The following is a 20,636-nucleotide window of genomic DNA, read 5'->3' as shown; positions in this document are numbered from 1 at the left end:
CATATTATTGTGTGTCATGTTCTTGTTGATTTTTATGATTACATGCTATCATTTGTTCATGTTTAGGCCGAGCAGAGAACTTGGCAAAGAAAATGCTTGTAGTAAATTATGATGGTCATTGGAAGAGTTATATTTTTCCTAGAAAATATTACCGGAGGTGTGAGGACTATATGTGGCAAAATAGCCTTACTTCCAGAGGTTGATGGTGATGAGATTAATATAATTGACTTGGTTCAAAGGATGGTAAGTAGGGACAAAGATCTAGTTAGGCATAACATGATTTTTTGTACTTGAAAAAGGGTAGTATGTGTAAAGTTGTTAAAGAGGCAGATTTGATAACATGGTGGACTGAAGGGGACCTTGACTCAAGAGGAAGAGCACAGTTGTTTCTTGACCACAATCCATCACTAAACTCAACTCCAGTTGGACAGGGTATAAAAACAGTGAAGAAAATAACCCCTTGCTTATTGAATTCTAGTGTTGTTAGGAAGAAATTGATGAAGTATCAAGTCCCAACAATGATAAGACTGAGGTCAGTAAAGTATGTAGGGTTGAAGAACAGAGCAAGAAAGATAGTGAAGATGTGGCAGATAGTGGAAGGAATGATTAGGGAAAGAAGGAAGTTTATGATGTCAACTCAGAGTTTGTTGTTCTTATTGAAGAGGAGTTAGATGATATGCCCAACTTGAATGGTATTGATCCCATGGTTATAGAGTCCATTCCAGAATCAAACTTTACAAATGAAACTAATGTGACTTTTGAACCTCAAATCCCTCAAGACCCTCAGACTAAGGGTGTGCCAGATGAGTTGGATGATCTCCCTGTAGAAGACAGTTATCTTAGTTATAATTCATCCAGTAATGATGATCTCCCAAGTAAGGACAGTGAACAGATTAAACAAGAACCAGACGTAGATTTAGATGAAAATGGTTATAGACCAAGAATTGAAGAGTTTAATGAATTTGTGCAAGGGTCAACCAACATTTACACCAATGAAGAGTCTTTAGAGCACCAAAGGCCTGAGCTTGCTAAGGATGTGCTAACATTAGGCCTTATGTGGGATAATATACTTGAAGCAAGGAAGTTCTTGAGAAGATATGCTGTGGACCAAAGGTTTGACTTCAAATACATCAAAAATGAGGAATACAGGTTAAGAGCCAAATGTGTCAATGCAGGCAGTGGTTGTCCTTGGTTCTTCTATGCAAGGAAGAGTGTGAAGGACAAAGGCTCAATTGTTTTGAAATAACTTGACAATACCCACACTTGTGAGCATAACTCTAGATTGAAGAACAAAATGGCTGATGGTATGTTTGTAGGTGCTGTTGATGTCAAAAATGACCTTTCGTTATATCAACATGAATTGGGAGTTGATGCATGACAACCTCCGTTATGATCTAATATTCCGTCTAGATGATCGATATTCCTTCGATTCCCGCCCCTTCTTTTAGAAACCTGGGGAGAAAACTTGCAAAAAGAAAGAAAACCGCTCCGACGCTCAAGCCAGTCAGGTTGCTCTTTACAGTAAAATAATGAGTAGTGATTGATCCTTCCAGAAGTGGAGTCTGTTAGACTTGTTTAACTTATCCTGAAGAAGGTGATATGAGACCCTTTTATATGCCGAATTAGGGTTTCCCTTCGTAGTTATCTTGTATCTAAGATAAATAGAAATATCCTAAGTTCAAGGATATTTCGTAGATATCCCGCCGAGGTGATAGATTTTCAAGGAGATATTTCCTCCCTTAAGACTCTTGAAGTCCAAGTTGCTTAAACACTTCCAGATTTGTAACTGACTAAGATCTTTAAAGATATTTCGGGATTAAGTAGGTAGGTCAGTGCACTTCTGCCTTCGCAGTTCTGGGCGTAAGGCATCGACCGAACCTACGCGGACCCCCCTCATTCTTTTAGAGACCCCAGGACAGACCTGGTCATGTCGAGGGCGTAACATGGCTGGTTTCCTCTAGCCGACTGATGAGACATGAAAATGTTCCATCTGAATCTCTTAACTTGGGCTAGTTAGTTCATTTCGAGCAGTTACTCTGATGAATTGTTTGTTTCTCTTGTCCAGGTGTCTTCTACGGAATTGAGCGCGAAAAATAGATAAAAACGGGAGAAAGAAACAAATTGGGGCATTCTGGTCATTTGGGGTGATGTGGATGGTCTGGAAATTTTGGTCAATGTTGATACCATGATGAAAATAGAGTTCATGACGAATTCAAAGGCGAAAGCGGAAGTCAAATCGGAGTCCGGATGAGGAAACTAGAGCGGGTCAAAGATTGAGTCAAAAGTAAGGTCAACATTGAGTTGCATTGAGTCTTCGAGTTCATCGAGTTGTAACCAATCAATCCCATTATTGTGGAGATAATATCTTGGACGGTTGATATTTGATATCTTCGGATCTCGATCCACCACGGTCCTTATAGTCTAGTAAGTTCGACCTAGAATTACAACATAGGATGCTCTGATTGGAATATACTAATATTTTTTGGTTATTTATTAAAATTTGGTTAACTTTTTAGCTTAATGTTCAATTAAATTTTACTTATAAACAATTAATTATGGTAATAAAAATTTGAACCCCGAGATTTTTGGAAAAAAGATTCAGCTATATTTGATTATTACTTGTTATGTTGGTTTAGCAATTAAGAAAATATTTAATTAATTTTATTTAGTTATTTTTGTCGAATAGTTTTTTTGAGTAAAATAGTGTGTATATAGCATGGAGCAGAAATACGCACTTGATTGTTGTTTTTGGTGTTAGTTAACAATTTAGGACACTATTTTAATTAATTTTATTTAATTATTTGTGTATAATAATTGTTTTTAAGTAAAATTAGAGTAGTGTATAGTGACATCCAACTTAATTATACACTCAAAACTACAATATTTAACCTATCAAGTTATTATCCTCTCGCCATCCTTTGTTGCTTCCTGTCTAGTCTTAAAAAAAGGGTTTGCTTCTCAAATAGCCCATAAGTTTGTGATCAGCTTCTTGTCTAGCCCTTAATTTTATCAAGAATTTTCAGTTGACCTTTTTTTCAGTTATCGTTAGAACACCGTTAACCATTCTTCAACTCTCTACCCTACATCTCATCACCTCTTTTTGTCACCTCATCTTCTCGCCACCTCATCGTCTTATCCGGCGAAGTTCGCCGGCCGACCAATTTTCCGGCCGACGACTTTCAAATTAAATTTTTTTCTCTCTCTATTTTTTTTTATTTTCTTTCATCTCTCTCTCTCTCTCTAAATACTCTTTCCCTTCGCCGAAGCTAGGTCTGTTCGCTAAACAGACCTAGGTCTGCTCAGGAACATACCTTCAAGGTTTGTTCGTGAACAGATCTGTTCAGCTCACGAACAAGCCTTGCTGTTCTGTTCACGAACAGACCTTCAAGGTTTGTTCGTGAGCAGACCTAAGTCTGTTCAGCGAACAAACCTAGCTCCGGCGAAGGGAAACCCCTTCGTCGGAGTATTTAGAGAGAGAGATGAGAGAAAATATAAAATATTTTTTTTAGAGAGAGAGAAATTTTTAATATTTGAGGGTCGTCGGCCGGAAAATTGGTCGGTCGGCGACCTTCGCCGGAGAAGAAGATGAGGTGGCAGAGAGAGGTGATGAGATGTAGGAGAGAGAGTTGATGACTGGTTAACGGTGTTTTAACGGTAACTGAAAAAGAAGTCATCTGAAAATTTTTGATAAAATTAGAGACGGCAGAAAGCTGATATAACCCTAAAAAAATAATGTAATAATTCATACAACTCACAAGATAGATAAAATGGTGATGGAACATAAAGGAGGGTAAGTATAAAAGAAGACCAATCCGACAAGATCATGAGTGCCCCTTAAAATTGGATATAGCAATTGATTGTGGGTCCAACCCCATTAAATTATTGCAACAAAGAAAAACCAATCAAATTAATGACTGAATATCTCATCCTCATAACGTGTTGTATATTGGTTGCATCGTTCAATCTTTTATACTTACCCGTGGGATTGGTGGGGAGTGAGTCTAATTTCCTATCATATATGGTTGTACACGTGTGACAGTCTAAAGTTGTAAACTATTACAATCAAACTCGTAAAGTTGTTGCAACAAAAAATCTCTCATAAATATAGCTTTGACAACATATTTACATGTCCACCATTTTTTTATGTTCTGGTAAGACATCCTTCTTAAGCCTATGAGATCTTCGGATCGAGTCTCAGTGAAAGCAGTTTATCACCAAGAGTTATCCCATGTAATTTACGGACTGAATAACTCAGTGAAAGCAACTTATCACCAAGATTTATCCCATGTAATTTACGCACTGAATAAAATAGATCTTGGACTTTATGCTATTTGTTTTCGGGTTTTAGATCTCTTTAATTATTAGTTTAATTTAGGCCCGTTATCGAGCTTGTCACATCTTAATGATTTATCAATGCCTACGACTAATGTAGACCGTAGTCGACTTTTCACAAAAAAATTACAACATATTTACATTAGATTTTAGAAAAGATATTGGGTAACAATAAAAATTAATCAAACTCTATGCAAGAATCTTATGTAATTTATCGTAATTTGTGTTTCTCAGGATTCTAATTCATTGAACCGCGAATGACAACAAATCACGTACTCTTTCTACCCAAAGTTTGTGTAACTTTTCTTGTTCTCTAACATTACTCATGTTTTAGATTGTAAATTATACATTTCTTACTAAATTCATTAATTAGACTGGTATATCTCTGTAATTTAATGTTGCGAAATTGCTACGGCTAGGATGAAGTGAATAAAAGAAAAATTGGTTGAAAACACATGTTAGAGTGTGGAATTCTACTTGTGTAGTCACACCTTCACAAGGACCAGGGGCGTGGAAGAGGGGGTGCCATAGGTGCGACGGCACCGGGCCCCTCTCACACACAAGAAAAATCGAAGAAATTGGGGCCCCCTCGAATAACTTATTTCGGTATAAATATTTAAAGGACTAAACCTTTATCATAACTTAGTTGTAGCTCATTTGGTAACCTCCTTGTTTTACAAACAAGAGGTCAAGAGTTCAAATCTCTCTACCTTCATTTTTTTTCTTTTTTAAATATCAATTACAAATATATGCTTCTAGACTAATGATTCAAAGGAAGTTTAATATGTATTGTGTTCGTCCTTTTTTTTTTCAAAAATGATTCTTGAAAATTTGTATAAAATTAAAATTAATGTTTTTTTATCTTGAAAAAAATAAATGGTTGGCAAGTTATTTTGTCATAAATATTTTTTTTAATTGTCTTAAATAGTTTGAAGCATCAAACATATTCAATTGTTATATTCATTCACATTCATCTAAAATATATGAAAAATGAATTTAGTAACCAAAGTAAATTTTTTTGGTTAACTATGATACGTATAAGAAATTTTTTCGTCTTATATTATCGAAGGGCCCCAAATAAAACTTCGCACGGGCCCCGTTTTTCTCAGCCACGCCACTGACAAGGACAAATGTAAAAAACATGTTAGTGTATGAAATTCTACATATTCACTCACCCATCCCAAGTGTGGCAAAGATGATTAGCCTCCTTAACACAGAACATGTAACACAATTGATTATTATTATTATTATTATTATTATTATTATTATTATTATCCCGTGAGTTTTTTCTGTTTGTTTTTCTTAAACACATGAGAATTATAATAGTATATGGATTTTTGTAACATGCCTCCAATAATAGAGGAGGTGGGTTGGAAGCTGGAGGATTCCTCTCTTGTGGAAGGGATCGCCCAAACCACATGGGAGTTGATTTACTCCTATCCTATCCTATTGTTGGTCGGTTCTTAACTTTCTATTTTTGATCCTTTTTTATTTTCTCGATTTGTTTTTTGAGTTCAACTTTTTGATGATTTTATATTTTGATCTAGTTCGGCTTCACTTTTTTCTTATGGATGAATAAATATAATATAATACCTCTAAATGGAAGTCACTCAATATATAAATGGTCCATGCCACTCTATAGTTTAAAGATGGGGGTTAGTCCATGATGCAATCAACCACTTACTATTCTCCTTTCATTTTTGTTGGGATTCTTCCAATATCTTCATCTTAGATTTTTTTTGTGTTAAACCCCTTAACTCTTTTATGGGTTTATCTTTTTAGTCTAGTGTTTGAAATTTTATTAAAGTGTCAAATCTTGAAATGTATTTATCATCGATTTTTAGTTGATTTTTAGTAATTGTAAGACGACTTATAATTAAGTATAGAGTGTAAAATTCCATATATAAAGTATAAAACATAAAATAAATTTGATTGGTTGAGAACTTGACACAAATAAAAGTACTATTACTTTTATTAAAATAATACTGCTTATATATAAGGAGGGGTGGAATTATTTGCCCTTGGTGCTTTTGCATGTTAGGGGGAAGATAAGTTGAAGAGAACATTTGTCGTTAACCAATCAATCATTCCGATTGCCCAGTTTGGACGTGTTTGAAACATTTAAGCATGCGCTATGGGAATGAAATAGAAAATATAAGTCCAAACATTCAGGTATTCAGTTTCGTTTTAATCTTTTGAGGAGGAAAAAGAAGAATTTATGTCTAATTTGAGTTGAAGGCCGCCGGTCGGAGTTTGTCGCTCTGACCGGCGACTACTTGTTGGAGATGAAGGGTGAGGTGGCATGAGGGAGAGATGATGGGGAAGTGAGAAGTGATGAAATTAGAGAGGAGAGCTGAGGTGGAAATAGATGTTTCGAAAAAATTAGGCTTAGTTCCATTTTGGCCTCTACGGGTATTTACGAGAGAATAGAACTTTTTTTGACTTTTGAAGTCCTATCAAACTCTACAGTAAAGACATGGAGTCTAAAGTCAATCAAAATAGTTAAATCAGAGGGCTAATATGCTAATCTACAATAAATTGTCCATTAGAGGGCTAATATAAAACAAAGTTTGTTAGTTTAGGGGTTAAAATCAAACTCTACAGTAAAGGCAGGGGTCTAAAATCAATCAGAACAGTTAAATCAGGGGGCTAATATGCTAATCTAAAATAAATTGTCCATTAAAGGGCTAATATGAAATAAAGTTTGTCAGTTTATGGGTTAAAATCAAACTCTACAATAAAGGCAGGGGTCTAAAATCAATCACAACAGTTAAATTAGGGGGCTAATATGAAAATATTGAGGACTTAAAATGAAAAACACATAAATTTTGATGTACCTGCTTAGTATCAAAACAAAACCACTCCTTATGTTCCCAAATCTCCCACAAATCAAAATCAACCCAATCTCTTCGAACAGGAAGAATATCCCAACTCCTCATCGTCCAATCTCTCTCTCTCTCTCTAAAATTTCTTTATAAACTAGCTGATTAATTCTTGAAGAAGACTAACCTGAAAGGAAGATGATAGATAGAGAAGAAAGATGAAGAAAAATGAAGAAATTTGATCAGGAAAATTGGAAGAAAGATTGAAGAATCCTAACAGAGAAGAAAATGATTGAAGGACCATACCGAATCTTACTGTTCAACTCAATTATTTCTGCTTTTGAAAAAGAAATCATCAGGAACCCATTAGGGTTTCGAATCTTTGCACTGAAATTTCGAGATTTCTCACTTTTTCGAAATTTCGTGTTACATTTCGGTCAAAATCTGACACGAAAAATATGTATCCAATTTTTCCTGGCGGTAGAATGAAATACCGACATATTTCGGCCAAAATGGCCAAAATATGTCGACATTTCATTCTTTAGTTTCTTCTGACAAAAAAACTTAAAGTGGTGGGGTACTAGATGTTGTTAATGAAAGAATTAATGGAGGAACTCCTAGGCTTTGGAAGTTATTGAAGATTTTAGGTTTTTTTTAATGAACTTGACTAATATTGACTTCGTGAGTGTGAGTGAAATTTGACGCGGTCAAGGAAAATCGACCAAGTCAACCCTAATGTTAGTGTGGCGAGTGAAAACGGTGAGTGTATATAAAATTTTCCCTTAACTAATAAATAGTCGGGTCCTTTAGTTATAAGTGAAAACTTTATGGGGTGTATGTGGAAAATAAGCGCCTTTAGAGCATTCACCAAGGTTGTGTTTGATATTAGAGAAATAAGTTTATAGAAATAAAAAAAATTCCTAGAAAATTTTCCATGAAATATATATCGTAGGAATAAGAATTCCTTCTTCTGGTTGTCATTTGCTATTTCTTAGAATTATCTAATTCAGTTATTTAGTTGACAACTAACTTCTATAAATATAATAACCACATGTTTAAATTTTTTAATATTGAATAGAATTAAGAGCTTTTACTTACCTATTATGTTGTCAAAATGACATTTTTACAATATAAGCGTCACGTAAAACCACTTTTCGCTTGACTCTGGAGAGTTTGATATGATAACTTTGGGTGTGTGTAACAATTTTGTGAGCGTGTATAAAATTTCGTAGAAGAAATTCTAAAGGAAATGGAAAGTGTTAAAAACCCTCCCTCAACGCAAATTTTAGAGAAGAGTATGAAAAGGAAAAGTCGATTTTTAATGAACATAGGGGAAGCTTTTAACAACCCAAATGTAATGGACCCACACTTACAGAGCCCAGGCCCATCAACCATATTCTCTATGGCTTCTCTTCTAAACCAGCTAGCAAAGCAAAGGAAGGGTTTCCTCTTGTTTAAGCAGCCATTATTAATTTGGAGCATTTTATGAGAACAAATACTATACTTTTTTTCGTTTGTAACAAAAAAAATTGAAGACATGAGATGGCAGTGGGTTTACAGTATGACTATATACCAATCAAATGTTTTTATATATTTATGGGCACATATGACATTTGGCCTTTAATGTAAGATATCGTAATTTGTTTGTTTTATTGGAAGCATTGCTTTATATGTCTTGTTTTGATTGAGTAAGTTTTTTTGGTTGACCATACTACCCAAACACAATCTTTCTCCTTATAAAATACAATATCACATTTACCAAAAAAAACAAGCCAAATTCACCTTCAACTCCTCTCGAAAATTAACTACTATCATAAGAGGAAATCCAACTCCAATTATGTGTTTCGACTAGAGAGACTAAGGTTCACATGTTACTATTAAAAACAAAATGGCTAGAGTAATAAATTTGCGACAACAAGGATAATATCCTACTACGACAACTTGGGTCTTCACAACGGGTGTTCGAGTCGATGGCAACTAGTCTCCAAGGGTCAGGAGATGTGGTAGCCCACTTTGTTTGGGAGAGCATCCAGAACCTGGGATATTAGTGCAAGCACAAACTTAGTAAGCATCGAGGCAAGACGAAATTTATAAAAGTAACCTCTCTGCTTAACCCTAGAGAGAGAAAGAGATCGAGATCTAGTATCTGGCGAAGGGACTCCCTTCACCGGAATTTCCTCTTCTATGTATTTCTTTTCTCTTTTTTGTCGACTAGTTTTTCTTTTCTCTTCAAACTTAGCATTATAGAGTAGTATGAGAGGAAGAGATGGAGACAGTGGTTAGGGTGTTAGGCTGACTATGGGATCCTAGATCAGAATAGATGACTGTTTTTTCTCAAGTTCTTCCATTTTGGTGATTCTCTCATTTAAGAGAAGTAAATCAAGAAATGGTTATTGAAGGTCTTCATCCAAAATCTGTCAAATGGGTCAAAAAAAGGGAAATTCTAAGTTTGAATTCCAATCAACAAATTAGAATGGATTCTGTTTATAAAATGGGTAATGGTGGTAAGGGTTTGGTGAAAGATTGGGTGGTGGTTAGAAATTGGAGCCGGATTTGGATGTATTATTCGATTCTGATATTGAAATTTTTGTTCAGGAGAAGTTTAAATGGGAGACTGGTAGAAACCCATTTCAGAAGAATGAAATTAGAGAAGATGATGAGTGGTTTGATTCTGTTTTATACTCTGATTTATGTCTACTCAGGCGATATGCAAATCCTCACCATTAACGCCTCAAAATTACAAATTCTACAATTAGCCAAGCATGCAGTGATAATATCTTTCAATATTGTCGACTCCTCAAATTTAGATATCATAGAAGTTGTATCGAATTCTAAGATCGATCCAGTTAGTGATGTGGAGCAAGGGAGAAGAGAGAATTATTAGTTTTCTTTATGCTTAGTACAATAAAGGTTATGTTTCTCTGTTGGTCTTTAGGGCATGTTTTGTTGGTCTTTAGGACCTTTTTGTTATTTTCGTTTTCTATTCAGGACCGAGTGTTTTGATAACGGACCACCATTGGGAGTTTCTTCATCAACTTACAACTCTCTCTACCGATGTACCAGAATCAGAGGCGCAAATCGGAGTTCTGCACTCCAACAGTTGACGGCGAGAAGAGAAGAAGATGAAAGAAGCATCAGTTATAAAACTACCCTCAGATGGTTAGTGACGACAGCACCAGAAGCAACCACCAGTTAGATCAGACAGCTCTAGAGGCACCCCAAGTGAGCATAACTTGTCTTGTTTGTCCGGTTATGGATGTGTCTTTGTTGTTTAAACTTCATGTTGTAATTCTCATTAGCCTATTGACCTTTATATGAAGTTTGATTTCCAAAAAAAGTAAGCATCGAGGCTCTCTAGGTGGACTCGTTGACCCCGTATCTGTTAGACATGTCTCTGGGAGTCTAAAACGGGGACAATATTATGGGCTTTTGTAAACAACAAAGAGCACATCTGAGATACTACTATGAGTAGAAAGGTCATATGCATTATATCATTCTTGGCAAAGAAACTTTCCTTTGTCCATGGTTACTATTCCCACCATCTCAATTTAAGGCAATCATATGAAAAATCAAGCTTTTTTAAATATGCAAGCTCAAAAATTAATAGCAGGAAAGACGGTAAAGATTGGTTACCACCAAAGCCCTGATTTTTTTTCTTCCTCTTTTCTTCTCAAATTCCATGAAATGGGTAAACATGCAATGATCAATATGACAAGAAATTGTAAATTTTGCTACTTACCAAGTTACATTAATGCTACCTCAATTTAAAAAAAATGGTCTGATTTATTAATACAAGTAAAACTATTTGCACCCAAGAATATGACTAGCTAGCTAGACTATGATCACATGAATATAACCCCTTGAGAGGACATATACTACCAATTAAGAATATGAGAATTGTAAGAACTCAACCTTGCTCTTTGTCATGCCAGTCTGGTCTTCCTAATGTGAATTCCAAGCTAGGGTTCTTGCTTTCAAGTTGAGATCCTAAAAACCTTTTTGAGGCAATTAAGTTGCATTCCTGTAATGATTTAGAAATTTGTTCAGTGCAATGTTGAAGTTTTATTATGTTTGTTTGACTAATGTAGATGTTCTTTCATATAATAATATAAAAGAGAAACGGTAGGGAACAAGAAAAACTAGGCAGACTCTGTACAACAATCTTATGTAGCTCGCTGTGGTTCGCGCTTCCAATGATTTAGATCCATTGAACCACAAATCACGGCCAGCCACATAGGATTTCTGTCCACAGTCTGCATAATTTTTTTGGTTCCGTAGCATTACTCGTGATAAAAACTACTTAAATTGAGAGTTAGTACCGCCACTCGTTGTTCTTGTTGAGATGATGAGAAGTTTGTCGGTCTATGCGCGTAAACATCACCTGAGCTATTCTGCACCCATGCTCCTCCTCTACTGAAACATCATGTTATAGCTAAATTATAATTCATCTTAAGATTTTCTAAACATTAGTGTGCTCATGAATTTGGTTTTATGAAGCAAATAAATTAGATAGTCGCCAATCAATCGGAAACGACATACTTGGAAGAAACTAACAAAGAGCTACTATATATTGGGTCATCTTTCTTTTTCAGGACTTATAATATCCTAATGCAGTCTTACTCTTTCCGAAAAAACAAGGGCTGGAAAACAAGGGCTGGAGGAGTAGACCATAGACTAAAACTTTTGTAGAAAGGCAAGAGTAGTGATTAGAAGCTAATGAACTAGAAGCAAACAAAGATAAAAGAGCCCTAAAATTTCAGGAGATGGGTCATCCTTGGATGCCTACTCTTTTGAAGCACATATGAAGGCTTTTAATAAAATTTCTTTATGTTGATATATACAATTTCAAGTTCTTGTTTTTCAGATTCCAATGTAACTATAAGCTTGATCATGTATGATTTGGAGGCTCTTCAACAACACACTGAGCATGAATGCACGATCACATTTGGATTCGAAGGCTCTGCCTCTCACACCACCTAGGCCAACAAGCCTATATTTGGTGATGAAGCAACCAACTAATGTTTCTCGAATTCTGAAGCAGGGAGATTTTTAAAAGAATTTGGATAAATTAGGATTTATTAACTTTGTTAGTTTATTATTTTATGGTAGTAAAAAAATATCATATGTAGTAATTTTATGTTTTCGAAAAACTATCTAGATTTTAGATGAGAAAACTATCTAGGTCGTTAAAGTTGTTCTTACGGAAGTCGAGAAATTATATAAATCTGATATTACATCAATAGATTCTCTTTCGTATGAAAATTTTCTACATTACTTCATAAGTTTTATTTGAAGTTGAAATTTTTTATCAATTCAAATCTCTAGCCGACATTTTGAATTTTCATTGTATTTTCCCGCTGTGCCAAGTTCTCTTCATCATTTTCTTCACACCAAGCTTGACATAACATAAATAACCCTAAATTCGTTTGCACCATACTAATTTTTCCATTTTTCTCTCTTTTCTCCATGCTATAACATCTAAATTCGTTACAATTCATGTTTATTTAGGCTTAAGGTAAAACTCTTCTCATCCTAGAGGCTTTTGACTTTACTCCTTCTTCCTTCGTTCGCATTGCAAATATGGTTTGCATGAAGCTCTTTAACTATTTTCTTTCAAATTCATCTATCTTCGTCATTTGATTAGTCCTATGTTCTTTAAAATTCTTTTTGACAATGTCTATACTTTACGAAAGATTTGATTGTCCTTTAATTTTTCTTTCCTACTGCAGAAAGTCTTTCACTCTTTTTTTCTTGAATATTTGATCTAAACCGTTCTTTTACTCGTGTGACTCATCGAGACGAGGATGTTGTCAAAAATCCTTTATACACTTAGCATTTCCCATTCCTAATTCCCTTATAAAAAAATGGAGACTCTTTTCGCAAAATTGTTTCTCACGAAGAATATTCTCAAGTTCACTTTTGTCCACACCTTATGTCTCTAGTGAGAAAACTTACATGCTTCCGCAACCACGCCCAGTTTTTTCTCGAGATCCTTTCCTCCTTTAACAACTCTTTCTCCAACACTACATCATATTCGTTCCTCTTTTTAATCTCGTTCATAGCTTTGTTGGAATATTCTCACATATATAAAAGTATGTGTATGGCTATCCTTAAGTATGGTCAATTCGTATGGTGATGTAATACGATTTACTATTGACCTGAGATATGAAAGTATCATGGAGTAGAGACTATTAGGTAATTTCTAATTTGATAAGGAACCAAATTAGAAATATAAGAAATAGTTCAACCATTTATAGAGGTCACGATCTACATTTGGGTTTATTCTCAATCTCTCCAATATTTGGTTTGAATACGACACCCCTTCATCACAAGAGAGATTCCAAGCAGAAGAAAAAACAAATGGAAGATCACATAATTCCAATCAAGTCACTTACATGAGGCTATGGATCAAAAGGTACACTTTTGCTTCCATTCTCTATAATCTCTTTAAATCTAATAGGGTTTATGGCTATATGCTTATGTTTGTTATTTGGTTTCATCATAATCATCTTGGAAACATAATTAGATTATGATTGTAGGATAAGTTTTATAAATAGCTTTTCCATTACTCTTCTCCAAATCTCTGGCCAAATATTTTCCTTTTACTTTATTTCAATATCCATTCTCACCTCATTCATCTAAGTACTAAATTACTTGTCTCATCAAATTTTTTCGATAATAAATTTTTTCGCTACTTTTCTGACCAGTTGCAGCAATCTTCGAACTCAACTTCAAAACATATCAAATGTTGATATCATAAGCTTATTAACTTATTCCCTTTACTCTTTGTTTAAGGTGAACCTCGTTGAGAGATCTCCAGTTCGCAACCTTTCAATTTTTTTAACTATTTAACTTGCTTTTCTTCGTTCTACATTTGCTTCGATAACTAGAGATCCTGTTTGGGAAGCTTTTCTCGATCTGTTGGTTATTTCTTTTTCATCGACAACATCGTCGCAATGAGTGACGTAGAGCACGTGTAACTTTTAAGCCCATCATGTGTGGGCTTAAATCTGATAGCATGATAAGTTTATGGTCGTCCAACTCAAAACCAATTGGCAATGAGTGGAGACCTACACATTATATTTTAGGTTGCTAGGTCGTCCTTTTCTCATGTGGGACTATTCTCACAAGACTATACTCTATACGGACATTGACTCTCATACACCATTGCATGTTACACACCTCAGAGTATTGTCTCATTTAATGGACAATCTTCCTTGTCCCTTTATGTGTTGCGCCTCTTGGAACAACTGAAATTGAGCCTCTCACCTTGCACCAGAAACAGTCTCATGCATTGACATCAACTATGTCATCTTCCCTGGACATTAGCTTACTATGTGTTATGTATATATAGCACAAATTAGCATGGTATGCAGGACTACATGAAATCAACAATCCACACCTGACATACTCTTGAGAACGTCCTATAATTTCATCAATTTCCCACTACATCAATTGTTGAGTTACTCTAGGAGCATTAATATTTTCATCATCATTCTCTAGTTTCTCATGAGAATGTCTCTTTTCATCATCATTCTTTAGTTACTCACGAGAACGACTATTTTTCTTCTATCATTCTCTATTACCATTGTGATTTTTTAGTTTCACTAAATCCATCTAGTAGGTTCAGCCACATTCATGTTGGTGTCATGTCTCCAAACACTTCAATTTCTCCTTTCCTAAAGAATGTTGGAGATTCAATCACATTTTCTTCTCACCTCCTAACCCTTTGTTTATACATAACATTTGTCTTCAACTTATTTTTGGCGTTCTAATGCACGAAAACATTTCTTTTCCTCCAATAATCAAAAGAATGATACTTTATAGGATTCGGGAATGAACCTTTGGTTGTGATATACCACTTTGTTGGAAAAATTTCGGAAGAACTCTCACAGAGAGAGGACATATGAACATACTATGAACTCGAAATACTACAAAATATAAAACTATCATTGGCAGGGAGTTGTACGGGCTAGAAGTCCATATAGAAAGAGCTCTTAAGATACTAACACACTTACTTTTTCAAGCTTCGTTCTTTTATCTTTTACTTAAACTTACATTCAATTATACTTATCTATAGAACGTACGGACATGGTTTATTTACACGACACTTCGTATTCCTAGCACATTTATAGTTTGACTCTTATTCTTCCATTTTTTGACATTGGACTCTGAGAGTCATTATATTCATGGGTATGTTATGAATAAATATGTCCATTGAATATCTACAACTACCACCATTAAAGACATCTTGTTCATCGAAGGACATAGAGAGACACTTAAGCTATCCTAGGGACATGAAATTAAGCTTTTCCCTACCTTTACTTTATTATACTCCATACTTTTTAAACAAGTCAATAGAAGATGGATCGTTTATCCACCATGGATCGGATCTGTGACCTCTAAGTTTTAGAAGTAGATGCACAACTAATTTGCCAAATATTTGTTCGGTTAGTATTTAACTCTTCGATTTTTTTGAATCTTAGAAAATGTTCACTTGACATTGTATAACTCAAACACATAATGACCCATAGTTCAAATTGTTGTTTCCAACATTACCCTAACTATAGAAACAATCCATGATCAATAAGAAACTTTTATGTTATGTATAAAACATGATAAAGTACCTATTTAATCAATCAAACAAAAGAAAATCTAAATCTTGCCAAGTGTGAGAATAAAACCAAAAGAAAGATTTTAGTAAAGGAAAGTATGAGTAAAAAAGTGGAGAAAGTAAGGAAAAGCTATGTAGCTAGAAACTCACCATCAACATTGTATTTAGAGAGAGAGAGAGAGAGAGAGAGAGAGAGAGAGAGAGAGAGAGAGAGAGAGAGAGAGAGAGAGAGAGAGAGAGAGAGAGAGAGAGAGAGAGAGAGCGAGAGAGAGAGAGTAGAGTTTTAATATAAAATAACATTTGAAAAGGGCAAAGAGAACTGAAAGTCAAGGAGCTCTAATAATATTACTAGTCTTTTTTGTCATATACACTAAGAAAAGAAATTCAATCTCTTCTTGAAGAGAGTGTGGAGTTCTATTCAAGTACAAAAAATTTAATAATAATATTTGAAAAGACAACAAAAGAAGAAGAAGAAAAAGAGAGAAAAGAAAACAGAGTCTTACTTTATCTTTCTCTATCAAACAACTCAATCTTGTATCATTTTCAAACTTGCCTTTTTAAAGCTATTTTAGGAGCTAAAAATATGAAATCTCTAAATGAAATCTTAAAGAGAAAGAAGGAAGAACCACCAACTGAAAAAAGCAAAAGCTCAATTTCACTAGGAACCCATGTTTATTTGCAGTTTATTTTCTGAGTGAGAATCCTATACCAAAAAGTAAGAGTAATGCTAGAGAACAAGAAAAACTAGCTAGGGCAGATTTTGGACAGAAAATTTTATGTGGCTTGTTGTGATTTACGCCTTAGTGGATCAGAATCATCGAAAACACGAATTACGGCTAGACAGATAAGTGATTTAGAGAGAAAAAGTATTATGTACCTTGAGGAAGAAGTATTGCTCCAAAGGGTAGTACTAGTAGAAGGATAATCCATATTATTGTCTTGTTGCAAATTAATAGATCCATCTGATGATGAAGACATTACTACTCTTTGATCATTCAATTCTCTCCTTAGATTTAAATCATTAATACCACCATCTAAGGTTGAGATATCTTCTTCTCCTGAACCATCAGATTGTCCTTATAATAATTTAATCAAAGAAGAGATATTTTAGTAAACTAGAGTTAATTAATAAAAAAAAACATGTAAAGTAAAAAAAAAACTAAAACTAGGGTTAGGTTACCTGAGGAAGGTGAAGGTCTGTCAGTTGTTTTAACAGTTCTATACATCTGTAGAGAGAAGAGGCAAAAGACAAAGTAATAAATTTTTATTAGAAGGAATGAAAATCAAACAAAATCTTTTGGAAAAAAAAAAACAGAGATTCCCAAGATGTAATAAATTATGATGAAAAATAAAATCAAAGGGTGCTACTGTCAACGGTCATTAAGGATAATAGAGACAACATGGATCTCGAGGAATGAATGAATAGTAGATCCTTCTGACCTAAATACAGATAGAAGGACGTTTTCTAGGGATAAGAGTTGTATCATTTTCTCTCTATACTAGAATAGTTAGGGTTAGGGATCTTTGTTTCTGGGTATTACTACTTCATTAACCACGAGGTTGATGTTTGGCCTAGGTCAGTAATTGATTGTATTATTGAGAAATGATGGCTTACTTTTTTCTATCATCATTCTTGTAATCTTGTTCAAACACATACAGACATACTCTCTCTCTCTCCTCTCTCCTCTCTCTCTCTCCTCTCTCTCTCCTCTCTCCTCTCTCTCTCTCCTCTCTCTCTCCTCTCTCCTCTCTCTCTCTCCTCTCTCTAGAAACGAAGCTGTCCCTTGTTATAGAAGATCAGACACTGCACTATTCATTCATTCATTCATTCATTCATTCAATCACTACCTGCCTTTATCGACTTCTGTGCCAGAGTTATGACTTATGAGACCACTAACCAAACAAGGTTAATTAGCCCTAGAATGAGACATATTCTAAGTTTGGTTAGTGTAAGAATAGTCCCACATTGAACTAGTATTCCAACAATTAAGAATATAATGTTTAGATCTTCTCTACTTATCGTCAATTGATTTTAAATTAGATTATCAGAAAACTAACAATTATGCATACCTGTAAATGGCTCTTGACATGAGCTAAAGTTAGATCTTTTACATCCATAAGCTCAAGAACTGATTTTGGAGTTGCCCCTACAAATCATTAGCACACTATAAAATATTAGAATGTTAAACATATACGGATCTAGATTATTTCATTGATTGAGGGGAGATTTGATCAAGAGATATCGAGCGATTAGTTTTCTTAATTACTTTCATGACCGCCGAGGAGTTCTACGGCATGGACGAAACGTGCGTGAAGAGTGCTTGTCCATCGCATCCGGGGTGCCCTCATGCTCCGTTTACTCGGAAGTTTAGGCATGAATCTTGATCTAATCATTCCTTCGGAAGGCCCGATTCCGAATGGATTATGGTTGTAATGAGATTTGAGTGAATCTATTGACAAATACCCATTATTTAACCTTGGGGTTGCTGTCATCTGATAAGGGTTTTGAGAGGAAGGTAAGTTGGATCTTGTTGAGTGCAAAATAGACATGGGTTCTAAAGAAGACCCTTCTCCTATAAATGGCATATCATAAGAGAGATTTGAAGGTGAGAAAGAACAAGAAGAAGAAGAAGAGGAAGAAGATGGTGATGGTGAAGAAGGCCATGTTGATGAAGGATAGGGCATTTGGTAGAATCCCATCTTAGCATCCTTCTCTTTTGATGAGTTTTGCCAAGATGTGAAAGGAAACAAACGGTTATTATAGACTGGAATCCCTTTTATTGGCCTTATCAACCCGTCCAACGAAACCCCGTGATGATGACTTAGTCGGTGAAGATGATTGTTCATCGATTGCCTACTTAAACCATCATGATCTACTTCCTCAGTATCCCTCATGAAATTTCTTCTCCACCGATTCTCGACTTCTAAACCGATATTACTATTAGTTGGGTTTGCAAGTGAGAGTTCAGTATCAGCAACATTAGTTAAGGTATTGTTGTTGTTAAACCCAAAAGCTTCTCGATGTTGGTCGTCCGACTTTTCATCGACGAAAGAGGATGGAGCAACATTAGGTGGGCTTATATGTAATGAAAGATCAGGAGTAGCCATGGAAGATGTCTGAGTGAACATCCCTTAAATACCCACTTTTCTTTTGTTGATTTTAACTCCTAACAATTATAAACCTCCTTGAAACACTTACCACTTCACTTCCTTGACAACAAACTAAGTGGGTAATTTCATGTGATTGGAGCTTAAACTTAGATGAGTACAAAGTGAATAGAACTATGAAATGAACACCTTATTAGGGATAGCTAGAGTCATGAGATAGAGAGTTAGAGAGAGAGAGAGAGAGAGAGAGAGAGGGAGAGGGAGAGAGAGAAAAGGGTAAGGATCAATATGTATGTTGATTGTTAAGCAATACACTAAATAATAGAAAAATCAGAAAGGTATAAGAAGAAAGGAGATGATGATTTGGGTATGTGTTTCTTAGAGAGAGTATATCTTAGAAAATGACACTAGCTAGATAGCTAGTCCTCTCTCTTTCTCTCTCTACCTTTTTTTGTTCTTGTGTGGTTAAAACACGCAAAAGCAGCAAAAAAAATGAAGCATTTCAGTGAGTTCCTTCTCCGGAGACGACGGGTTAAAAATAAAGATAGGTCTTTAGTTTTGATTCCTTTTTCCCCCACCCTCTACGCTTCTCTTTACTTCATTTTTAGTCATCTCTTTACATTCTCTCTCCAAAAAAGAAAAGAAAATTCTAAGCTAAGTTATTTTGAGGGATACTTCCCTTGATATAAAGAAGTACATTAGCCCGAGTCCCATTAACCTAAGTGACCCGTTCTCCCCATTTAGAGGTAAGAATAGTCTGTTAAAAGGTAAGAATAGTCTCAAATGGGAGAAGGACAATCTAGCAACCAAGAATATAATGCTTAGGTCATCTCCACTTACTGCCAATTAATTTTGAGTAGTTTGATGAACACAAACTTAACATGGTATAGCAGCGTTATAGTCAAGTTTGTTGTTAAAAATTCGTTCCCATGGGATGAGAATACCAATAGCTCGAGCAGGTAATAGGTTTAGAAGGTAATCTAACCAAAATGATGGAAGAAGATTAGCTTGGATCAAGAACATGAGTGATATCAAGAAGATGACAGCGTTTTTATTCAGCCACCTATTTTGTTCTGGGGGTATGTGGACATGTGAATTGGTGAATGATCATGATGATGTTAATAGAGAGGTGAGTTCTTTGTGAATAAACTCTCCACATCCATATGTTCTAAAGATTTTTATTAACTGACCAAGAAGATATTCAATTCTTGTTTTAAAATCTTAAAATACATGACGAAAATCAGATTAAGAGAGATAGGTAATACGCAACAAAATTTTGAATAATCATCAATTATGTTTACATAGTAGTTGTAAGAAATTCTAAGAACTCTATCTTATTTCCAATCAATGATTTTCAAGTTTATTACAAGTTTATTTATACTAATGGAAAACAAAAAGAGAAGAGAAAAGAAAGATTAGAAAGTTAGTTAGACAACTAAACCATAATTAGTTGTAACTAACTTTAGTTTGTTTATTCTTGTTGCAGGTTGACTGGTAAGAGGTCTTTGCTTGACTCGGTTTGACCAGAGAGTTTCTTGGTCTTCACTTGACTTGGCATTGGTCTTCTCTTGACTTGACTTTGACTATGGTCTTGGTCAGAATATGACCTAGATATAAAAGGCAAAGTTTTGCCCTAATTCTCATCAACAAAATTTCTTAAACTTTTCTTACATGTTAGAAATATAGTCCAATATAGTCCCACATTGTTCAATTGCTTAAACTTTTCTCTTGTACTACTCCTTATAATGATCTTATGTAAT

The 20,636-nt window shown here is 34.9% G+C and overlaps 1 protein-coding gene across 2 annotated transcripts; it reads right to left on the bottom strand.

Moving 5' to 3' along the window:
* Positions 1 to 10,779: 10,779 nt before the first annotated feature.
* Positions 10,780 to 19,615, bottom strand: KAN (Homeodomain-like superfamily protein). Of its 2 annotated transcripts, none has more exons than XM_086643832.1 (6): positions 18,036 to 19,615; positions 17,839 to 17,915; positions 16,949 to 16,994; positions 16,646 to 16,844; positions 11,474 to 11,567; positions 10,780 to 11,175 (listed from the first exon to the last, which is right to left on the bottom strand). In XM_086643832.1, the coding sequence occupies exons 1-6, from the start codon at positions 18,895 to 18,897 to the stop codon at positions 11,062 to 11,064; spliced, it is 1,392 nt and encodes a 463-aa protein (XP_086499958.1). In that variant the 5' UTR covers positions 18,898 to 19,615; the 3' UTR covers positions 10,780 to 11,061. The 2 variants fall into 2 exon arrangements, with proteins under 2 accessions (XP_086499958.1, XP_086499966.1); XM_086643840.1 differs by having other exon boundaries at positions 11,474 to 11,564; positions 18,036 to 19,542.
* Between the last annotated feature and the right edge of the window lie 1,021 nt (positions 19,616 to 20,636).

The sequence above is a fragment of the Eschscholzia californica genome, unplaced genomic scaffold (genome assembly GCF_041429995.1).
Source record: "Eschscholzia californica isolate CP2 unplaced genomic scaffold, dmEscCali1.0.p SCAF_1, whole genome shotgun sequence".
NCBI lineage: Eukaryota > Viridiplantae > Streptophyta > Magnoliopsida > Ranunculales > Papaveraceae > Eschscholzia > Eschscholzia californica.
This window is presented reverse-complemented; position numbering and strand designations above follow the sequence as displayed.

Excerpts from the sequence above, each read along its gene's own strand:
- KAN (XM_086643832.1), bottom strand. The coding sequence starts at position 18,897 with ATGTTCACTCAGACATCTTCCATGGCTACTCCTGATCTTTCATTACAT. Across the intron at positions 16,995-17,838 it reads ATGTCAAGAGCCATTTACAG|ATGTATAGAACTGTTAAAAC; the intron begins GTATGCATAATT and ends TTCTCTCTACAG. Across the intron at positions 11,176-11,473 it reads AACAAGAACAACGAGTGGCG|GAATGCAACTTAATTGCCTC; the intron begins GTACTAACTCTC and ends AAATCATTACAG.